The sequence below is a fragment of the Leptopilina boulardi genome, unplaced genomic scaffold, assembly GCF_019393585.1.
Source record: "Leptopilina boulardi isolate dan_hultmark-lab unplaced genomic scaffold, ZJU_Lbou_2.1 LbouV2_116, whole genome shotgun sequence".
NCBI classification, from domain to species: domain Eukaryota; kingdom Metazoa; phylum Arthropoda; class Insecta; order Hymenoptera; family Figitidae; genus Leptopilina; species Leptopilina boulardi.
The window spans coordinates 166971-192044 of record NW_026137659.1 but is presented as its reverse complement, the minus strand read 5'-3'; the positions used below and the strand labels follow the sequence as shown (position 1 = coordinate 192044).

Here is a 25074-nt window from a genome sequence, read left to right as displayed (position 1 = left end):
ATCTCTGTTTGGCATTCTGTTTGGTTTTAAATAGTTTTAGTACCATTTTCGCCTACATAGTTCAATTACGGCTATTTTTCTATAACCGCATAAACAGTTCGTGTGTTTTTGCAAACGAAAATTTTTTTTTTTTTATTTCAATTGTCATTTGACTATTACCTTTTTTTTTGAAAATATATATATATATAAAAAAAAAAAAATGTTATCATCCAGTTCTTTCGGAAATCTTATCCTATATTATGGGTAAATAAAATTTTTTATTTCATTTTCATTTAGGTTTGTAAATATAATAGAAAAATTAAGATAATTTTTTTTAAACAATTCTAATTAGTTAATTAACAAAATAAATATTATACTTAATTGAAAAATTACAATAACATTAAATTTTCAACTAAATTTAAAAAATTCACTTTTTTTAAATTCCTGCAATATTGTTTTGTCAATTTTTTTTTTATTCATTAAAAATTGTGTATTCAATTAATATTATTTATTTTCGTTTAATTTTTTAAATTCGCTTCTAATTTTTTTTTAATCAAATTATTATTATTATTATGGTCACGTTTAAATTTATATAAAAAATGATGTTTATTTTTTTTTATATTTTTTTGTTAATTTTGAATTTTAACTGGCAAAAAATTTTTAAAAGAATAATTTACAAGTTCAATTCTTACATATGTAAAAAAAACAATAATTTTTATTGAAAATTTGTGTTTTAATTTGTAAGAAAAAGAAAATTATTATTTTTCACATTAGTGCTTTTTTGTCTTATTTTTAGTATCCTTTTTAAAATCCAAAAATCCCGTATTAGAATTCTTTTTTAAAATTATTTATAGCCTTTTTTTTTTTTTTTGCTTTTTTGAATGTTAGACTTCTATTTTAGAAGATTTTTTTTTGTAGATTCTTCTATAAATATTGTTAAAAATTTGTTTTACTATAATAAAAAATAGAATATTACGTTGAAGTTCACAACTTTTATGATCAACGATTTTTAAAGAAAAAAAAAAAATAAATAAAAGAATTTATCTGAAAAATTCTATTTATTTTTGCCACAAAGATATTTCTTGCAATGTTTATTGGTCAAAAAGCTTAAAAAAAAAACATTTTTTTAGATAACATTTTTTAATTATTTTCCATTTTAAAAAATAATTTGTTTTCTAATCGTTGATCATGAACGTCTTCAATATTGTGAATATTTAGTAATAATTTGCCTGATGTGTAAAGTTTAATTATTTTAATTATATATTTATTTAAAATGACGGTTTTTTGTTACAAGTATTTTTTTTATACTTACATTGAGAAAAAAATTTTGGAAGTATTATCTTAGATTATTTTTTGTTTTTTTAATTATTTAAATAAATTTTTTTTTTATGATTTTTATGATCAACGATTTAGAAGAAAAAACATTTTTCAATACCATAATTTTTTTTTGACGAAAAAAATTCTTGCAACATTTTTTGATGGATAAATTGTAAAAAGAGAAAAAATTTGTAGAAAAAAGTTTTTTTTCCAGCGTGGAATATTATTATGTTTTTTCATTTTTAATCGTTGATCAATAATCGTTGTAAACTTGTAAAAAATTACTATATTGAAAAATAATAATTAAAAAAAATTTTATTTTAAAAAATAAATTTTATTTAATTTTTTTTAGTGTAGGGTTTTTTTTTGTGCTTGAAATTCTGAACGTTGAAATGAACTAAATCAATTTTTTTGATCTGTACATTTTTTAAAAATTACTACAGCAAGAAAAATAATAAATTCAGTAAAACATTTAATAAATTGTTTATTTTTTAAATACAAAAAACAGTATTTTATAATAAAATTTGATGTTAAAAAAAATAGTAATCAAATTTTTTCATTTATTTTAACGTTCTAAACTTCAGGCACATGTTTTTTTTTTTTAAGTAATCTAATATAAATATTTTTCTCAATGTAAATCTCGTAACGCACATTTTTACTAAAAAAAAGAGGCAAAAAATTTTGAAAAAATAATTATTTATTATGAGTTTTTTCTTTTCTTACAGACCACAAATGTATGCGCAACAACCATCGTATAAGGTACCATCGGTTCCGCATCAGCAACAAATGCCTGTCACGCAAATGCCAGTAAGTGGATATCCTGGTGAGCAACAACGAGTCATTCATGCACCACACGCGAATTTGATGCCAATACAACAAAACATGAACGCGGATAATTATCGTTACGGACAACCTCCCTACATGTATCAACAACAACAACAGCAGCAGCAGCAGCAGCAACCACAATCTCATCATCTTCATCATAATCAACCACCTCATATTCATCATCATCATCAACAGCAACAACAAATGATTTCTCCACGAAAACCGACAAATCACAATGATGATGATGAGGAATCACAATCTGATATTTTTGAATTTAGAACACGTCTCGTACAAGTTGGAGCAGTATATTCTGCCTTTGTCTCGTGCGTTGAAGATGGACCAATTAAATTTTCCGTTCAACTCGAGGAAAATAGAGATCAATTGGTGAAATTAATGACGGAAATTCAAGCACACAAACCATTGCCAATAAAAGAGCCACCATTACCTGGATCAGTGTGTTTGGCACGTCTCAAAGATGAAGATCAATGTAGCCTTTGTCGTGCTGTTGTAATGGCAACATTTGATACGCGTGTTAAAATTTATTTTGTCGATTTTGGTAATACCGATTATGTTCAACATACTGATATTTATCGTTTACCACCAAAATTCATTAAACCAAAAGTATTGTCAATTCGAATTTGTCTACCTGGACTCAAGGAAATGAATATCACTGAGGAAGTGAAAACATATTTTTCAAATCTTGTTTACGGTCAAAGAGTTGAATTACATGTTCGTGAACCAGATGGACCATTTTTAATACAATATGGCGATATAATTTTTAATAATATAAATGTGAAAAAATATCTTAAAGACAGATTTCCAGATATTGCATCAGTTGCTTATGGACATATACCAGCATTAACCGATGGTACAAAAGAAACTGTTTATATATCGCATATTGTTTCTTGTTCAAAATTTTTCGTTCAATTGGAAAAAAATGCTTCTGATCTTGAAAAAATGATGGCTACAATTAATAGTTATGCAGCAACAGCTCCACTATTGAGGCAAATAGATGTTAATTCACTTTGCATTGCTCCATATGAACTCGACAATAAATGGTACGTTTTTTTTTTATTATTATTTATTTAATATTAACATTTTTTTTTCCAGGCTTCACAGTGGTTTGCCCTATTCCTCTATTTTTCCTCTTAAAAAATTCACCTGTTTTCCCCTTTTTTTTCAGTAATTTTCCCTATTTTATGTTGAAACTCGAATAATGGAATATATTTCATACAAAAATCAAATTTAAATGAAAAAAATTACAATTCTCAGATTTGCACAATTTTTTCAACTTTTTTTTTCAATGAGTGCGACTATTTCGACTTATTTTTATAAAATAACTTTTTCGACTTTTTTGAACAAAATATACTTTCATCAAAATTTTCTCAAAATTTTATTATTTAAAACACTTTCTCAATACAATTTTTTCTAAAATTCAATTATTGTCTGAATCTTATAAAAAAAATATTTATCAATTTAAATTTACGAAAATTTTGATTAAAAATCTCCTGAAATTCAATTGTTTTCAACAATATTGTAATTGCAACTATTTTAAAATTTAATAATTTTTCAAATTTTTAACATAAATTCTTTATTGAATTAATTATTTCTGATAACTTTAATTAAAATCTTCAAAAATTCCATTAATTAACAGATTTTTCAATTAAATTTTTTTTTTTAAATTCAATTATCTTCTGAACTTTGTAAAAAAATATTCCTCAATTCAAATTTACCAAAATTCTTATTGTATATCTTCTAAAATTTTAACTATTTCTTAAAAAAAACTTAAATATATATCTCTTCCAAAAACTCGATTACTTACAAAATTTTTATCTAAAATTCTTCGCTAAATTAATTATTTCAATCATTTTAATTCAATTTTTCAAAAATTCGAATTTGTTTATTAAAATTTCTTTAAAATTTTGTCAATAAATTTCATCAATTCGAATTTACAACAATTTCAATTAATAAATTAATTTTTTTTCAATAATTTGAATAATTTGTACAATTACTTGGAATTTTTTCTTCTTTTGAAGTAACTTTATATTATTATTTTTGAAAATTTGTCCCGTCTGTATTAAGAAAATTAAAATTCTTTTTTTAACAGAAATTGAATTTAAAAATTTAATTTAAATAAATTAAAAATTTCAGTTTCTTTGAAAAATATGAATAAAATCAAGTTTTGTATATTTTACAGTACGGTGTTTGGATTGATAAAATAAAAAATTACTTGCATTTTTCAAGAAAAAAATTAGTTTAGAAGTAATTTTCATTCTGTGGAAAATTAATTTTAAAATAAGTTTAATTGAAAACAACTTTTTGGTTACGGAAAATATACATTCAGATTTTACCCTATTTTTTCCCTTTTTTCAAACAAAATTTCCCCTATTCCCCCCTTTTTTAAAAACAAATTTTATGCTGAGAAGCCTGGAACCATTATTTTAATAATGTTGATAAAAGGTCTTTAACGCTTTTTTTTTTAAATTATAAAAAGATGTTTGTGAGTTTGTTTAAACCAATACTTTTAATTTGTTAAAATTTTTAGAACCGTTTTTTTAATATTGTTGATTGTCAAAGGCCTTGAAAGTTTTTTTTATCAACGTCTTTTTCACTATAAATTTAGATTATAAATTTATTTATTAACAGCAATATATGTTTTTAATTAAAAAAATTCTAAAAACTTTCGCACCCTTAAAATTTTTTTATGTCGATTTACTATATGTATTTCACATAAAGTCTGATATATTAATTAAAATTAATTTGCATTATTGTTGTTAATTTAGGTATCGAGTTAAAATTCTCAAGAGAGTGAAAGACGACGTAAATGTACTCTACGTTGATTATGGTAATGAAGAGACTGTGAATGTAAATCAACTTCGTGAAATTAGTAGGGATTTAGTGACACAAATGCCATGCCAAGCAATGCTATGCGTTTTGAATGGTTTCCAAAGTCGAAGTTCCAAACCACAATATGATGCTGCATTTGAGGCATTAACTAATGAAATACGTCTTTCCATGACAGTGAAGAATGCTCAAAAAACATGTTTGGTTGTCGATTTATTCGATATCACAACATCGCCACCTAAAAATATCTTAATGGAAATAAATAAAATCACATCGGAATCAGTAAGCATCAATGAAAATGCCGGATTAAAAAAATCAAATGATTTCGAAAAAACTGTACCACAAAATCACCAAAGGTAAGATTTTCTTTCTTTCTTTTCTTTTTTTTAACTTGAAACTGTATTTTTAATACTTGAGAATTCAGGGTGGCCGAAAGTCAGGGAAAAACTGGAAATCAGGGAAAAGTCAGGGAATTTTTAAAAATTCTTTAAAAGTCAGGGAATTTTGATTAAAAGAAACCACAAATTAAAAAACTTTGATATACCTATAAATGTCAATTCAGTTTTTTTTATTTAGACATTTTTGTAATATAGCTCATTATAATGGTGCCGTCAGATTTTTCATTTTTCAAAGTATTTACTTTTTTATAATAAAAGTTTTAAATATAATAAAATTTTGTTATTAAACAATTTCTAATTATCTTATCTTTTCCTTTATAAATAATATTGTTACTTAAAAAGCATTATAAAAATTTCAATCAGCAATGCAGAATATTAAATAATTCAAAAGTTTTTTAGTCAGGGAATTTTGAAAATAAAATTTTGCAGCCACCCTGGAATTACAGGGTAGCCACAAATCAGGAAATTTTTTTTTTTTTTTTTGTCATGTCAAGTGATCCAACTTTCAATAAATTCTGATTTTTATTGGTGAAAACAAAACTTATCCAAATATTAATTGATTTAATTTTCAAATTAACGGAATTGTAATTTTTTTAAAATTTTAATTGATTTAAGTTTCAATAAATTAGCCGTATATCAATTTTTCCAAATTTTGATTAATTTAACTTTTAATTCCCTGTTTTAGTGAAAAGAATTTTAATGTCAGGGAATTTGAAAATTTTATTCCTGTGGTAATCCTGAATTATCTTAAATTTATAAATAATAAATAGTTTTAAAAAAATTTGTTTATTTCTGTACTTATATTAAAAAAAATTAAATATTCTGATAGATCATTGGTTAATTTTTACTGTATCATTCAGGTTGGACAGTAAAAAACAACCAATCATGGCTCAACGTCAAAAATTAAAATCAAAAACCACAAAAAATCGGTAATTTTACGTATTATGATAAAAGTACATATAATTTGTTTGCTTCAATTTCACTATTATTTGCCTTAGCATTTATTAGCACAGATATATTTACATTTCTTTTGTGAAATGGTGGAAGCTAACATTTATAATATTATTTTTTAATTAAACTTTTCTAATTAGTTTATTAAAATTAACTAAATTGTTGACACATAATAATTAATGATTTTTTTATTTCTATGTTTTTTTCATGATGTAATAATTTAATTTCTATGAATTTTTCTTTTTTTAAATGAGCTCTAATATTTTAGGAATTTAATACTCTCATGTAAAGCAACAATTTAACAAAATTTCAAGTCAATCAAATAAATTTGAATTTTTTTGTCTTGGACTTTTAAAAAAATGAATACCCAAAATTTTTGTTTATTCGAAAGTTTTAAAAAAAAATAATTCAAAACCTTATTTCTTTATAAATTAATAATTTCATGTTGTGGTAATTATTTAATAAAATTTATTTTCCTATTCTCACCTGGCAAAAACAGAATATTAACATTTCACAGAATTGCACAATTTTAGTATTAGAAATATGCTTTTTTTGCACTGTATGTATTATATATAATTTTTAATTTTCATTTATTTATATTGTTATACACTACCGATTAAAATTGTGGGACCACACATTTTTTGAAGAATTAATAACATCTTTCAAGATAAAATTCTTTTCTGTTTATTTCTTAAGAGAATATCAAATTTTGAAAAAAAAAAAAAAAATAAGACCTGAGAGAAGAGATTTCTTCAAAATTTCATTTTGATATAAAAAGAAAACTGTCATTTTCAATGTTTAATAAAAATTTGAATTACTTCATCGCTAAAAAAAGTTGAAATTGTTTTCAGGGTACCGTAATATTGCAGGCCTCGAAGTGACACAATTTTTTACTTTTTTGATACTTTTTTTCGATAAGGCTACTTTTTTAGGGGAGACCGAGGAGGAAAGTAACAAAAATCAGTTTTTTTATGCTAGCATTAAAAATATTAGTCGGATAAATTTGTCCAATATATTAAATGAAAGCTTGGACATTCACCTTTTAAATAAAATTTGAATTAAACATTTATAATAAATTGACAGTTCACAGTATAACTTTTACGCAAGCTCTTCATCTGTTACTTTCCTCCTCACCCCCGAGGAGGAAAGTAACAGTATAAAATTATGTAAAATTCTTTAGACTAATGACTATTATTAATTAGAAATATTTTTATTAGGAACACATAAAAGTTTAAGTACACTTTATACTTATTTGGCACATATTTGGGACATATTTAGCACATATTTCGAACATTTTATGAATTTAGCTCATTTTTTTTCTTAAAGATATTTTATGCTTACCTAGATCACAGGTTTTTCTTAAATAAATCTCTGTTATTCGTAAAATTAAATACGATTTGCTTCAATCATTAGTTAAAACATGGACAATATCGACAACAGGAGAAAAGTAGCGTGTTACTTTCCTCCTCGGTCGCTTTTTTCTTGTATGTCAACAAAAAAGTTAAAACTACACAAATGTTAAATTGTTTGTTTAAGCACAACTTAAAGACAGATAATAAGGCTACAAAATAACGAAAGGCACATTTTGAAAAACAATAAAATTAAAGAAATACGAGACTTTGAAAATTTGAACGAAAACTTACTTTTGACGTTTTTTCTGCACATCACACCGGAATCAGACCTAACCTTTCCTGTCAGGCTCGGACACACTATGGAGGAGGAAGGGGGAACAGTGCCGACTAAAAATATGTTTGAACCATGTCTATCCGATAATTTGTTTAAAAGTTATAAGCTTTGTTACTTTCCTCCTCTGTTACTTTCCTCCTCGGTCTCCCCTACTACTAATTTTGGACAAAAGCCACTAAATGCTACTTTTTTCAAAAAAATAATTTTAAAAATGACAGAATTCAAGAATTTTAAATTTTAGCGATTATTTTGATTCCTAAAATCTCGCAAAGTTGATGATTTATTATTGGCCGCGTGAACTACTGCTTTATATATGTAATTATTTTTTACCCGAATTTTCATTTTTCAAAATAGCATTTAAAATAATTTCTTTTTAAACGACCTTTTACTTAATACAATTTTTAATTTGGCAAATTTCTTTTTGACAGAATTTTTATTTTACAAAATTTCTCTTTACACAACTGTTTTTTTTTTTTTTTAATTCTAATTTAACCGACATTGAGACAATAATTGAATTTTAGATTATTTTGAATTGAAAAATGTTTTAAATAATTGAAATGCCAAGATCTTGATTAAAGTTATTAGAAATAATTATTTCAACAAAAAATTTAAATCAAAATTTTTAATAATAATTGAATTTCAAGTTTTTGAATTAAAATTTTTGTAAATTAGAATTGCTTAAAATTATTAACAAAGTTTCAAACAGTAATTGAATTTTACAGAATTTTTAATTAAAAAATGTTTTATTTAATTGAATTTTTGAATAATTGAATTGAAATTATTAATTTAGATACAAATTTTAAAACTAATTGAAATTTGGAAGAGTTCGAGTTAAAATTTTTAGAAATAATTGAATTTTTGGAGATTTTTAATGAAAATTGTTTTGTTTTAAAATACTAAATATTTTATATATAAGCTTCCAATTCCAAGTTCTAGTATTTAAAAACTCGAATTACTTAAAATTCTACTGAATGAGAATTGTAATAAATTAAAAATTGGTTAAATTAGAATTCTTTTCAAGAAACAGTTGGGTAAAGAGAAATTTTGTAAAATAAAAATTCTATCAAATAAAAATTGGGTACTTTTTAAAATTCCGTTGAGTAAACATTCGTTTAAAAAAAAAATTCTGTATTAAATGCTATTTTGTAAAATAAAAATTTATGTGAAAAATCATTTTTATGAAATAATCATACGCTCCTTTTGTGCCAAAAACAAAAAGTTAATTGAAATTTAACAATAGATAGTTTTTTTTTTTTTTAAATAATCATGAGAAAAATATGATTTTTATTTTATTCCTCAGAATTTTTCTTTCAATTTTTTTAGACAAGAAAATATTTACACTTTAACGTCAAATATAGAAAACTAATTTTACTTCATTTTAAAGATGCCACTTTTTTTCAATTTTGGGGATACTTTTTTATACTTTTCTTAGTCTCTTACTACACTTCGAAGTCTGATATTGGTAAAATCATTTCTCTCAGCTCTTATTCTTCTCCAAATTACGAAGATGAAGTACGCAACGTTTATGATAAACGAATTTAAAAAAAAAAAAATTTTTTAAATGAAAAATTCTATAATTTTTTGCCTAAAAAATATTTCTTGTAGTTTTCATTAATCAGCAAATTATAAAAAGAAATATTTTTTTTGCAAAAAATTATAGAAATTTTCATTTTAAAAAATTATTTCTTTAAAAATCGTTTTTCACTTTTCAAAAAATGAGTAGTCACACACTTCAAACAGTTAGTGTATTATTATTGCAATTGCACAAATCCTTTAATTACAGTTTATTTGTGTTTTTCATTTTTGCATAAATTTTTCCCCACAATTAGACAAAATTTGTAAGTTAAAATAATATAATAATGTAATATATTATTGTTAATTGCAGAGATGATGTGAACGTATCAACTCAAAGTAATGTGAATACATTCCGATCAGCAAATAATGATGAAAATTCAAGAAATCGAACAAAATCATGGAAAGATGATCACAATGAACAAAGACATGACAATCGTTATCAACAACGTAATGACAATGTCGCTGGTGGTGGTAGGGAAAGATCATTTATTCGAGAAGGAGGAAATAATAATTCATTTGGTCGTGATGAGGAGAGAAACAAAAAGGATGGAGAAAATAATACATTCAATCGTGAAAGTAGAAATGAAAGATCGTTTAATAATCGCGATGAAGCTAATAATTCATTTGAACGCGATGGAGGAAATAATCCCTTTAGAAGTAGTGGTGACAGTGGTAATGATCGTTTCAATCGAAATGGAGGAAATGATCGTTTTAATCGAGGAAACGATCGATTCAATAAAGATGGTGGAAATGAAAATCGTTTTAATAGAGATAAAAATAATGATCGATATAATCGAGAAGGTGGAAACGATCGTTTTAATCGAAGCGGTGGTAGTGATCGTTTCAATAATAAAGATGAAAATCGCTTTAATCGAGATGGAGGTAACGATCGATACAATAAAGACGGTGGAGGAAATGATAATCGATTTAATCGTGATGGAGGAAACGATCGTTTTAATCGTAGTGGAGGTAGTGATCGTTTTAATAATAAAGATAGTGGGAAAACTGATAGAAATAATTTTCGCGATGGAGGTAGATTTAATCAATATTCACAACACGATAATAGAGATGATAGAGGTAGGGGAAATAAATTTTCAAAAAGAGACACTAGTGATAATGAATCGGTATCGTCTAAAGGAAGTGGTAAACGAAGTGATAAAGGCGGTTTCCAAGGTAAAAATGACAGGGATTTTAAATCAAATCAATTTAATAAATTTGGAAATGACAACGATGGATTCAAGCCTAGGAATTATGGTATGTTTAAATAATTTAAGAAAAATAAAATCGAATTTTGCCATTATTATATGAAAATTTTATTTTATTTCAGATAACAACAGTGGATATAATAATTCCAAACCAAAGTATAATCGTGATAATATTTCTAATGAGGTAATTTTGTGTAGAAATATATTTGATTAAAAACAGTTGTTGTTTTTTTTTTTTTATTAGTTCGTTAATCGATATATTTTTTTTTTTTTTTAATTTCAGCCCAAAGAACCAATTAATTTCGATGGAAAAAGTGAGATTAGCAAAGCAAAAACATTGGAATTATCGTTACCGTCCATAATTATTGGAAATAAACATCGTTGTGAAATGGTTTATCTCACGAATCTCTCACAATTTTATGTTCATCTAATACCTGATAATGAGAAACTCGAAGAGTTAATGGAGAAAATTGCATTGATTTATGATTGTGGTGGTGTTATTTTGGAATCGTCGAAAGTAAAATCAAATATTTCGTGTATTGCACAATATGCTGAGGATGAGAGATGGTATCGAGCGATAATTAAAAAAATTGATGCTACAAATGCAACGGTATTGTTTGTTGATTATGGAAATGTTGAAGTGATAAATATTGATAAATTAAAAGAAATAACCGATGAATTCACTGCATTGCCAATGCAAGCGTTACCGTGTAAATTATTTGGAAGTGAGAAAATAGAATGGACTGATGATGAAATTACCACTTTTAGCGATATGGTAAATGAAAAAATATTAGAAATTGAATTTGTCGCAAAAGATCAAGATATGTTTAAAGTTCTTCTCAGGGAAGTTGATAATGAAATTACAAAACCTGAAATTATTAATTCAACATTCTTTCCTGGTGTTGATTTAATGAAATTAAAAGAGAATATTGGAGCAACAAAAGTTGCAAATTTAAGTCAACAAAAGAATGCAGGCATTGAATTTGCATCTTTAGATAGTAAATGGATTGATCAAAAAGTTACAGCTGGAACGAGGGACACTGTAATTGTAACATGGTTTGATAATACTGATAGTTTTTATTGTCAGTCAGTAAGCAAGCAAAAGGAATTTAGACCAATGATGGAGGAAATTCAAAAGGTTTATTCGGGACGAAAAAATATTAGCGAGACACTCAAGGTACGTTTTAATTTTCTACATAGGAAAGATTTATTTAAAAATACAGTTTTTGAATAATTTTGGGCTTCGGAACATTAAAATCACGGTACTGGAGTTTTTTTTTACTTTTTTTTTTTAAATCGAGCAATAAAAAAAATTGAATTTACAAAATAATTTAATTTAAAAACAATGGAATTTTAAAAAGAATTTGGTCATAAATCTATAAATTTTAATTCGTAATTTATTATAATAAAATTAATAATATATATTATAAAAAATTTGTTAATTTTTTTTTTTTAAATGTAATTTTTAGAGTTGTAATTGTTTTTAATTTTAATAATATTTATTTACAGCCTGGTTGTCCAGTGATGGCAATTTTCGCCCAAGACGAAGCTCTCTATAGAGCAGAAATTGTTGAGGTGAAGGGTAATCGAAATTATCTTGTTCAATATGTCGATTTTGGTAATAAAGCAACAGTCGAACAACGTCGAATGTATCCTGTTGAGAAGAGATTTATGATTATTCCTAAACAAGGAGTTCGATGCTCATTGAAAAATATTTTTCCCATTAATGGTGGAAATTGGACAACACAAAATTCACAGGAAATTGAACAATATTTGTACGAGGAAGGCGAATTTGAGTGTACATATCACGAAGAAAAAGATAAGAAATACTTAATTTCATTGAGTCACAATAAAATTGACGTCGCTAATTCTTTAGTTGAAAAGAAATATGCCATGTTTGCAACAAGTTCCGCTCCAAAATCCATTGGTAAGAATATCAAATATTTTGAGATATATTTCAAAATCATAAAATTGTCAAAATTCTGAATTAATTTTCATAAATGAGATTTGAAAAATTCTTATAGTAAAACTGAAATGTACCATTTTTTTTTTTTTTTTTTTTTTTTAATATCTATTTAAATTTATTTAAAAAAATAATTTCAAATTGTGATTATTTTACAGAAACAGAAAAAATAACGATAGACGAATCAAGCAGTGAAATCACTTCGCGATTGGATATACAACTTCTTCCGGGACAAACTTTGCGCGTTAAAGTTTCTAGTGTGGAAAGTGTATCCAAATTCCATGTTCAATTTTCCTCGGCGGATTATTGTGATCAGGCCATCTCAGCTTACATGACAAATAATGATCCAAAGGTAATGTGCATTTTTAATTATGCATAAAAGCATGTTCTTTTTCTGTTGTAGGAATTTTTTTCAAATTACTATCAACTGGGGAAATTATTAAACAAAAAACGCGATTATTTTCAGTTTTTTCTTTACCAAAAATCGAAATTTGAAAAAAAAAATATTTTTTTAACTATTCAAATGGGGCATTATATTTTAAAATTAAACCCCTAGTAAACGATTGACAATATAAGACAATTTTTCAATAATTATTTCTCCTATTTAAATAAATCAAATTACTTTTGCAATGAGTAGTTTCGAAAGAAAAATTTCTAAACTTTATTATTGTAAAAAAAAGTTTTTAAAAAAATATTTAATTAGTATAAAAAATTTAGTTTAAAGGTTAAACTTGTAAATATCTCAAAACACGTCTTCGATTTTGACAAAATTTATGTCGAAAAAAAACTTAAATATCCTATTTTTTATTTCCGTAAAGTTTATAATATAGACATTTTAGAGGATTTTAAGAAATTAATTAAAATCATTTGTCGATTAAACAAATTTTATTTTTGACAAGGGAAATTTTTTTTTCTTGTAAGTCAGAGAAACGTCAAGAAAATTTAAAAAAAAAAAATTTCTTTTTGGCAACACTGAATACGAAATATTTTCTTATCTTATAATTTATTTTACAAAGAAGATCTGACAAATCTGATCAGGCACTTTTAAAAATTATACAAATTTAAAAAGTTTCAAATCACCGCTATTACTTCCGTTAGGGCTATAATCCCATCATTCTCCGAAGTGTTTAATTTAATATAAAAAAAAAAAAAAATTAAAATTAATTTAACTCACCAACATTGTTTACAAAAAGCACTGTCAAACTAATATTTAATCATTTAATCTCTCACGACTTTGCGAAATGAAATCATTTTCTCCTGTACAATTCGTTAACAATTTTTTAATTCTTTTGCGGTCTACTTACTGCTTTCAAAAAAAAAATGCATTAAGACTGTTGAAAGAAAAATTCTTTTTTCCTTAAAGCAACAATTTACAGAATTAAAATTATCATTCTTCTTCTTTGTTATTTGCATTTTTTTTGAAAAATTTTGAATTTAAATAATTTATGAGCACATAAACCGTGAAAGAGTTGAATCAAACAAGTTAATATTTTTTTTGTCTTTAACAACAAACGAAAAAGCCGAATTATGCAAGAAGCATGCGAATTGCAAGATTTTAACGAGAAAAATTATGAAAATGAGTAAAAAGTAGTTTGCCAATGTCAGGTGATGCCACAATTATCAAGCCATGAGATGTGCCTTGGCGCGGGTTGTCTTATATTTAAGGATGGATTTTGGAGGCGTGCTGTTATTGTAAACTGTTGTGAAAAAATAAGTTTCGATGTCAAACTTATTGATACTGGAGCATATGACAAGATATCACTGGATCGAGTGAGTTTATTCCTTTTGTGGAAAAAATATCAAATCCACATTGAAATGCTCACTGAACTTGTTTAATCTTCATTCATTGAAAAATTAACTTTTTTAATTTTTTAGTTCACGCTTTCGACTTTCTTATCCCCCCTTCTCCGTCCCCCTTTTAAATGAATCTCAATCTTAATACCAAAATTTAAAAACTCATTTTAATTCTTAGTTTAGAAAAAAAAAATAAATGTATGCATGAACATTCCTAATTAATGGTTGTAAATGTTAAAAATTGAATAATTTATATTAAATTTTTAATTATTTTATTCAAAGAATCGAAAATATGGAATTGGACTAATTCTTCTTTCGATTATTTTCTGGAGAAATAGATAAAGTATTCAAAAAGTAAGATTACTGAATTCGAACATTTGAAAATTTTCTATTTCTAATTTTTAAATATTCTAAATTTTCTGAAAAATATTTAGAAAAATTATTTTTTTTAATTTATTAAACTACATTATTTAAAATAATGTTAATAATAATAATATATAATTAACTAATTAAAGCTCCGAAGCCTTTGATAATAATAATGATAATAATAATATTAATATAAATAATAAATTGAAATCATAACTGAATTATTAATACATTAAAAATTAATTACATACCTAATTAATATAAAACTAAATTAAAAAATAAAATTAATTCTTACCATTGTGTAATAAATTTTATTGCAAATGTCTAAATTTAATATTCTGTTCATTCTAAATTTATGATTACTAACTACTTGTAATCCTTACTACGTGTAATAAATATAATTTAAAACTGAAACTAATTTTTTTTTTGGTATTTTTTTTTTTTTAAGGTGCTGGCTCTACCTAGTCAGTTGGCAGTGATGCAGAATCAAGCAATCGAATGTGCTCTTTATAATGTTAAACCTTCGGCTTCTCTCGATGAAAAGCTTAAGAAAATGGTTCTAAATAAAGATGTAATGATGTACGTTGAAAGTGTCGACAAAAACAGGTGAGTTGTTTAATAATTTAATAATTTCTTGTTACAATTTTTATTATATAGATTTTGTCATATAAATATTGTGCGAAATTTAAATTTAAATTTTTTGCCGATTCATCTAAACAAAGTCTTTTTATTATATATTTTTTTTAAATTAGTTTTTGATATAAAGAGGTGTCTAGCGACCTGTAATTTCTTGAAGACATGGAAAAGTTTTTGAATTTTATTTTTACCTGGAAAACTTGGAAAAATTTTTTATTGGTTCCTAAAATTTTCTATTTCGCTGTAAGAATTTTTTTTTCCAACCGCGTTTAAAATGCGAAATTAGGTAAAATAAAAAATACGTTCGACTTTTTTTTTTAATGCATGCGACTATTTTCGACTTATTTTAAAATAAAATATGACTTTTTCGACTTTTTTAAAAATATTTTTTTAAACAAAATACGACTTTTTTAGTAAAAAATGTACATCATTCAAAACTGAATTATTAAATGAATATTAATTAGAATTCTTCGCAAAATTAATAATATTCAATGATTTTAATCAAGTTCTTTAAAAATTCGATTATATAAAATATTTTTCAAATAAAAGTTCTTTTAAATTCAATTATTGGCTAAATTTTGTAAAAAAAAAAAAAATTAAAATTAAAATTTATGAAAGTTTCGATTTAAAATCTCTTAAAATTTTTCAATTCAAAATTCTCTGAAATATAATTATTATTATCAGAAGTTTGTAAAAAAAATCTTTAGCAATTCAAATTTTAAAAAAATTTATTTAAAAATCTCCAAAAATTCAATTACTTTTATAAATGTTAACTGCGGCTTTTTCAAATTTCAATATTATTTAAAATTTTTTTTTCAATAATATAATAATTCAAAAAATAATTCAATAATCTTTTAATGTATTTTTGTCATTAAAATTTATTAAAATAGTACTAGAAAAAATAATTTTAACCTGGAAAAGTCCTAGAATTTTATTTGGCAAAAGTTTTAGATCAATTAATTAATAAAAATTTTAACTTGCGCTTTAGTAATTAATTTTATTACTTATGATTTCACTAAGTAAAAGAAGTTGAAAAATAAAAAAAAAATCTTGTAATTTCAGATTTGTTGAATGTGATGTATAATATTAATAATAATAATAATAAGAATTTCTTTAAACTGAGCTTTTTTTGCTTAAAATTTAAAGTTGAGAATAAGAAAATTAAAGAAAAAAAATTGTTTCGATATTTAAAAAAAAAATCAGAAATGGTTAATGTTGCTTAAAATGATCTTCAAAGGGTTAATTAGAATAAATTTCTTCATTTTTAACAATACAATATATAAAATAAAAAAAATAGATAAATAAAAAAAAGATAATAAAAAAGAAAATAGAAATAAAATAAAAATTTTTAATTATAATTAGTTTGAAAGAAGAATTTCTATTTTTTTCTATAACAAATTAATATACTTTTATAAAAAAGTTGAGAAAAATTCGATCCTTGGAAGGAATAAAATAACATAAAAAATGTATGTTATTAATATTGTTTATTGTCACAAAACAAGAAACGACGTTTCGATGACTTGGTTCGTCATCATCTTCAGGTTAAATCTAATGAAAATATTTATAATATTAATAACATACATTTTTTATGTTATTTTATTCCTTCCAAGGATCGAATTTTTCTCAACTTTTTATTAAACATTCCGGAAGGGAAAATCCTTACTCTATTAATATCTTATATATATATATATATATATATATATATATATATATATATATATATATATATATATATATATTATTTATAATAATAATAATATTTATTGAAACTTTAGCCTATTGGCCCAAAAGTGGACTTGGTTTACACTATAATTTATAATAATAATAATAATATAAAAAATAATATTATTTTTATTTTATTTTTTTTTCAGACTTATTGTTGAGTTATACGACTCAATAGGATGTAAATTTCAATTTAATGACGATGGTAAAGACATAAAAATTTCTCCCGTTTGTCCAATGCCAATTTTAAGTTCAACGCACAAAGTAAATGTCTCAACGGCAAATCATTCAAATAGTTTATGGCTACAAATGGTTGCCGACGCTGAAAAAGATGAGAAACTTAATCGTGAAATGTTTGAATTTTATTCGAAAAATGAAGAAAAAGCCGATCCAATAGTTAATAAATTATGCGTCATTGAAAGTCAAGGAACATATTGTCGTGCCAAAATAATTAAAAAGACTGACGATAATATGGTTTTAGTTAATTTAATTGATTTTGGAATGAATGAAAATATTTCTTGTGATAAATTAAAAATACTCAATAATCGTTTTCATTTGCCTCATCAATTGGCAATTCATGTTTCATTAAATGTCACACTCAATGGTACACCAGCTGAACAAATAAATGCCCTAAAACCACATCTTATTGGCAAAGAATTTACAGCGATATTCTATAATGTTCATAAAAAATGGATTGTCGAATTAATTGAAAATAATATTAAATTGAGTGAGACATTGACTGGACTTAATTTAGTTAAAGAAATGACTTTAATTGAAAATAATAAAGAGAAATTTAAAATTTGTGTAACACATGTAGATTCACCGGTACAATTTTGGATACAGAGAAATGATGAAATTTCAGAATTGAAAGAAATGGAGAATGAATTGAAAAATGCTGTTAACTATACAGATGTTAATGGTGTTTTAGAAGAGGGTTCATTGTGCGCAGCATATTCCGATGGTGTTTGGTATCGTGCGGAAGTTATTGATGCCGATGAGGATATTGTAACTGTACGTTTTGTTGATTATGGAAAAACGGATGTTATTAATAATAAACCAAATTTTATAAAATCACTACCTGAGACAATGAAGACGAGAAAAATATTTGGTATTAAGTGTCGATTAGATGTTATTCCTGTGGATTCAGAAGAATGGAGTGATGTAATTTGTCAATGGATGCAGACACTTAAAACAGAGGAGAATATTGAAGCGAAAATAATTGTTGAGAGTAGTGTAAAAAGAATTGATTTATTTTTAAATGGAAAGAGTATTATTGATACATTAGTTGAGGATGGTAAAGCATTGAAAGTGCTACATGAACAGGAAGTTGTTGAAGAATTAATTGACGTTGAATTGGATCCACGTTCAGCTTTTATTAGTCATATTAATTCGCCAAGTGATTTTTATGTACAAGAAGAGAAATCAGTTTCTGATCTTGAGAAAATTCAAGATCGATTTATTGTCGCTAATATGCTTCCAATTGTTAGTGATGTTAAGGAAGGTACACTTTGTGTTGCTAAATATACGGATGAGGATTATTATCGTGCTCGTATTATTTCACATAGTGAAACGGGGACAAAAGTACTTTTTATCGATTATGGAAATAATGCTGAAGTTCAAGAAATTCGTGTAATTCCCGATGATGTTGCATCAATACCGCCATTAGCGAGAAAATGTTCTCTCAAAAAACCTTATTATCTAACAAATTGGTCAAACGATGCATTCAATATGTTTTGTGAATTATCCGCCGATGGTGCGACAATTTTCTTGCTCGACGTACTTAAAGAAGATGAAACTGCAATTGTTAAATTGACATTGAATAGTGAAGATATTGCCGAGAAATTAGCGCCAGCTGTTTCAATTTTTGTTTGTAATATTAATTCACCGATGGAATTTTGGATACAAAGGGAAAATGATGTTGAGGAAATTGACAAATTACAGGAGAAATTGTTTGAAATGGAAAATTCGGAGAAAATTGAGGCTAAAGAGGGTTTATTGTGTGCTGCAAAATTCCCCGTTGATGAACAATGGTATAGAGGGAGAATTATTAGTTGCAATGAAAATGAATCAACTGTTATGTTTATTGATTATGGAAATTCGGCAATTTGTAGTGAAATTCGTGCACTACCTGATGATATAGCTGCTATTGAGCCTTTTGCAAAGAAATGTTCTCTCAAATTACCAACGTTAAACGACGAATGGTCACAAAATGCTTTCGATGAATTTTGTAATATTTCAGGCGACGGTGCCGTTTCACTAATTATTGATATTGTCGAGGAGAAAAATAATTTGGCAATTGTTAATTTATTCCTTGGCAAAGAAAACATTGCGGAGAAATTGATTTGTAAGGGAAATGTTGAGGAAAAATTGTCTACAATTGTCGAGGATAATCATGAAGAGGAAATTATTTCAGAAAAAGAAATTACATCACAAGAAGAGATTGTTTTAGAAAAAGAAATTACACCACAAGAAGAGAATGTTTCACAAAAAGAAATTAAATCACAAGAAGAGACTGTGTCACAAAATGAAATTTTAGAAGAACCAACAGTTTTTATAAGTCAAATAAATTCAGTGGAGGAATTTTGGATACAACGATTGGATTATGAGGATAAATTGGATGAAATTGCATGTCAACTTTGTGCATTTGAGGATGAAGCCGCTGTTAAAGAACCAAAAGTGGGTTCAATTTATGCCGCTCTATTTACATGTGATGACGCATGGTACAGGGGAAAAGTTCTTTCAATCAATGGAAATGAAATAAATGTCTTTTTCATTGACTATGGAAATTCATCGATTGTCACCGATTTACGTGAATTATCCAAAGAATTAGTAAATTTACCATCATTTGCTAAAAAATGTTCACTAAAATTACCTAAAGATCAATATAAAGAATGGCCTAAAGATGCTGTTAAACAATTGACGGAATTGTCTGCCGATGGTACTTGTCCTTTTACATTGTGCGTTCTTGATGACAATGACACGGCGCTTGTTGATTTGAAATTAAATAATGAAAGTATAACTAAAAAATTGCTCGAAAGTGTAGAAAAAATTACAAATGAATCGAAATTGGAGGAGAAACAAGAGAATTTGGAAAAAATTGAAAAAACTTCTGAAAATGATGTTGAAGAAATTGTGAAAAATATTGAAGCTGTCAAACTTGATGAGAAAATCACTAAATCAAATGATGATTCTTCTATAATTGACGAGAGTTGTGATAAAATTGAAGAAATTTCACAAAGTGTAGAAAATTTACAAGTTTCAGAGAAACTTTCTGAGGAAATTGCTACTGAATCTAGTGAAGAGACCATTAAATTAACTGAAGAAACAATGAAATTAGATGGGGAAATTTTGCCAATGAATGAAGAAATTACAAAAATAGATGAATCTCCTGAAATTAGTGAAAAATCAACAATAATAGAGGAGAAAAATTCGACTATTCTACTTTGGAATATAATTTCACCATCTGAATTCTGGGGTCAAGTTGGTGACGACTCTGCCAATATTCAAGATCAACTTTTACAAGCTGATGAATGGAAAACAATTGACGAGTTGGAGAAAAGTGAGTAATTATTATTTTATTCTATATTATTTCAAATATTTATTTCTTAAACCACTTATTTAAAATTTAATCAATTTATATATATATTATTTTAATTATTACATTTTCGTTAAATTACAAATAAATAATCATTTTTCTCTATGTAAATTATTTTGTTTTTTAAAAATACCTTTGAAAAAAAAACGATTATCCCATTTTTTTTCTTCATTAAAAAGAAATTTTAAATTGCCTTTTTAAAATAAATTTAATTAAAAATTATTTTTCGCAGATCTATTGTGTGCGGCTAAAGTAAATGATGAATGGCATCGAGCTCGTATCGAAAAAATCAATGAAAATTCAACGGAAATTTTTCTTATCGATCAAGGATTCACTTGTGTTTCCACGGAATTTCGACAATTACCATCAGCTCTCGTTAATGTAGAACCGCTGTCGAAAAAATATTCTCTACAATTACCAAAGAACATCAATAATTGGACTCAATCTGCAATAACTGCATTTTCAAAATACACAAAACAATCATTTACAATGGAAATTCTTCAACCTGACGAAATTTCAATTATCAAATTATTACATCACGATGAAGATGTCGCTGAAATTCTCACATCAATGCGCGACGATTTTTCAATTAGCGAACGTTTACCACCGGAAGGTGAAGAAAATTTAAATATGTCAATAAGTAATATGATATCACCGTCAATGTTTTGGGGACAATTGGAACTTAATTCATTGAAACTCGAGGAAATGGAGAAAAATTTAATAAACGTTGCAAGTTTCAATGAATTAAAAAATTTTAACATTGGACGAATTTGTGCAGCACTATTTCCCGACGATGGCAATTGGTATCGTGCAAAAATTCTATCACACTCCAATAAATCAACAGAAGTGTTTTACGTTGATTTTGGAAATACATCAACAACAACTGAATTACGCGCACTTCCACACGATTTAATTGCAATTGAATATCTATCAACACAATATTCTCTACGTAAACCATTGGACATTGAGGAATGGTCCGAGGAAGCTTGTGACAAATTCCATGAATTAATTGCCAATGGTGAGACATATTTTGAATATAAAATTCTCGATCAAGAAAAAAAAGAGGTTCAATTAATTCTCCAAGGTAAAGACGTGGTGGAAATATTGTCACCTCTTTGTAAAAAAGTAACGAGTGAATTGACAAAAGATTCAACACAATTGGAACACGATATTGAAACAATTGATCTGACTAATGATACATCGTTAAAGGAAATTGTTGAGGAGAAAAATATTACAGCATCATCGGACAGTGCATTTCATTCGGAAAATATTGTTGAAACTTCATATTCATCGCAAGAAATGGAAACACCTGTTGAAAAGAAAAGTCAGGAATTTTCGTCGACATTTCAAGATTTAGATCAACGTGATGTTAGCAGTGAATTTGAAATACAACCGGAATTAACATCTGAGGATATAATTTCAAAAATGCTTACTCAAAGTTCTGACAATACAAAAGATTCGGTACTTGATGTTTCTTTAATTTCAGAAGTTGAACCTGAATTAACACCCGAGGATGTTATTAATAAAATGACAGTCGAACTACCGGATGGTACAATTGTGAAAAATGTCGATGATCCATTATCAGAATTGAATGACAATGAGAAAACAATGGATCAAAAAAATATCTGCGAAGCTGAAGATAATCAAGCATGTGAAATATCGAGTACAATAACAGAAAATAAATCAACAACAGTGAAGGCAATTAATGAAATTAAAGAAAGTTTTGTAAAAATTGTAAGATTGGAAAATTTCAGTGAAGCACTGCCCGAAGTGGAAATCACAAACGAAAGACGTAAATCAGTGGGAAAATTGGAAAATATTGCCGAAGTAAATTTTGAAATTGAAACAATTACAAGACGCAAATCATTAACATATGAAGAGAAAATTTTACCAGCTTGTGTTTCTGGTGATCAGCCATTAACGCGTGAAGATAAAATTTTATCCAGCAGCGTAGATGGAAGTTGTGTGCCATTGGAAAAAACCATCGACAATGAAATTGTCCCAACGGAGGAGAAATAAGTTTTCTAAAAAATCGTGCCCAGAGAGAAAAAAAAAACATTCCTCGCTAATTATTTTCGATTTTAATCCGTTTTTTTTTTTTTTTTTTTATTTTTCAGTTTAAAATATTTTTTCATTTTTTGTTTTTACCTTATAGACATAATTAATGTCTTACCAAAGAATAACAGATTCGAAAAATTAGCGATTTTTTTTTATGTCTGGTGCTTTATTTTTATTTTTTGTTTATTAATATTTGCCATATATAATTATAATATTAATTTAAATTTATTGTTAACAAATGCCTGGAGCATTTTGATTATTTATTTTCAATACATTTATTTCTTTATAAAAAGTAAATTTAGATGAATTATCATATAATGAAAGTATAGTTGGCGATAACGAAAACTTATAAGACTTGAAAAAAAAAGAGTGAGAAATTTTATTTTATTTATTTTTTTTTTTTTAGTTACGGTAAATCAGTATATTATTCACAAAAAAATGAATTATTTTATCACATTTTTTGCGACATTCTTATTTGATAAAAACGATCGATAAAAAAAAAAATTGTGATTTTTTTATTTTATTTTTTCGATCGTGAAATAAAAAAATGAGACGTGTGAAAAATGATTTCCTAAACATATTCAACTTTGATAAATGTAAATAAAGTTTAGGAATCAATTTGAAATACTATAAACATTAGTAAAAAAAAAAAAAAAAAAAGGAAAGGAAAGAAAAGAAAAGTGAACTAAATATGCTGAAAAAAAATATATGCGATATCTCAAAAGAAAGACTATATTTTCGGTAATTAAAAGTATTTGAAATTCATTAAAAAATTAAGTGCCATGATTTCACTTCAACTTTTGACTGTTATAGAGACATGAGTGAAAAAAGAAAATGGCTGGTTTATTAAAAAAAAAATTAGTTATAGGCCTCGTTTGTAATTACGTGTTTATTGTAAAAATTTGTAAACTGTTGAAGAGTTAATTTTTTTAAATAAACAGTCTAATATACAGAATATTTGCTTTATTATTGAATTTTCCAATTTTTTTTTTTTGCGTAGTAAAAATATTAATTTTTATTCAAAATTTATATAACTCATTTTTGTATTTTTTTTCGCTATTCATCATTTATAATTTCGATACTGTCATTGGAAGTCTCATTTTTATTTTCTGTATTTTTCAATCCAGGAACCCTTTTAGATAATTTTCTCTCTGAAATTAGAAAAGTTAAAAATGTTTTGAAAAAAAAATTTCTTTAAAGATAAATTAAAAATATTATAATATATAAACCAATATAATAAATAAATAAAATAAAAATATATTATTTTTTTCAAATTAAAAACCATTGATCCGAAAAGACTTATTTTTAATAATAATTAATTATTTAGCAAAAAAAAAAAATTAGAATCGTGATAATAACAAAAACTACAATTGTTTTCAAAATTACAAAAAAGTAGAGAATTTAAATTGAAAACAAATAATTGACCAATTAAATTTTTCTTTTATTGAATTTTTAATTAATAAATCGAAGTTAAAAAATTAAATTTTTTGTTGCTTTTGAAATTTTTCTAGGATTTTTTAATTATAATCAATATTTTTATTATTAATTAATAGGGGAAATTAATTTTAAATAAAGTTTCTAAAAATAAAAAATATTTTAAACAAATTTTTATGTCTACAATTTATATTTCTGTGACTTACTTTTTTTTGTAAAAAGAACTTTTATTTTATCCTCCTCACGATGTTTTTTTTGCATTTTTCTTATTAGTATCTCTTGAGCAAGAGCAATTTCATCCTCTAAATACCAATTAATAGGACCGTGACTCCATTTACATGCGCTAACATGAGTAGTTCCTGATTTCAAATGAACTTTATGTGTTGAAGAAGATTTTATTGTACCACCAGCAGCAGTAGATGATGATTGAATAACAAAAGTGTCCTTTACTCGAAATTTCAAATCGGGCCCGCCACTATCTAAGACTACATTGGTCAATGATGATATGAATGGCGGTTTTCGTTGATCATATTTTGTATTAATATCCTGTAATTTTTCATCACAACAAAATCCAAATGGTTTTTGAAGTTTCTCACTTTTTTGTAATTGTTGTTTAGTAAATCTTGTTGATTCTTTTTTTGATATCACCGAAATTTTTGACAATCTTTTACGTTTGACTTCCGTTTTGACAGTTTTTTTTATTTGACCAAGCAGTCACAACACTAC

General features: G+C 25.4%; 2 protein-coding genes across 4 annotated transcripts in view; one reads left to right on the top strand and one right to left on the bottom strand.

Moving 5' to 3' along the window:
• LOC127283162 (maternal protein tudor-like) overlaps positions 1–23869 on the top strand; it is a 27937-nt gene extending 4068 nt beyond the window's left edge. For 2 of the 3 annotated variants that reach the window (XM_051307858.1, XM_051307874.1), the window contains 11 exons: positions 2022–3179; positions 4905–5321; positions 9886–10829; positions 10903–10964; positions 11064–11957; positions 12290–12707; positions 12902–13095; positions 14349–14513; positions 15352–15509; positions 17411–20820; positions 21089–23869. In XM_051307858.1, the coding sequence (XP_051163815.1) occupies positions 2022–3179; positions 4905–5321; positions 9886–10829; positions 10903–10964; positions 11064–11957; positions 12290–12707; positions 12902–13095; positions 14349–14513; positions 15352–15509; positions 17411–20820; positions 21089–22875 (9607 nt within the window). In that variant the 3' untranslated portion in view covers positions 22876–23869. The remainder of the gene's footprint in view (positions 1–2021; positions 3180–4904; positions 5322–9885; positions 10830–10902; positions 10965–11063; positions 11958–12289; positions 12708–12901; positions 13096–14348; positions 14514–15351; positions 15510–17410; positions 20821–21088) is intronic. The other variant, XM_051307867.1, reaches the window with a different exon arrangement.
• Positions 23080–25062, bottom strand: LOC127283048 (uncharacterized; the record flags this gene model as incomplete). Its single annotated transcript, XM_051307710.1, has 2 exons — positions 23080–24065; positions 24555–25062. Coding segments are annotated over 2 exons (603 nt in total), but the record flags the coding sequence as incomplete, so codon positions are not given.
• Between the last annotated feature and the right edge of the window lie 12 nt (positions 25063–25074).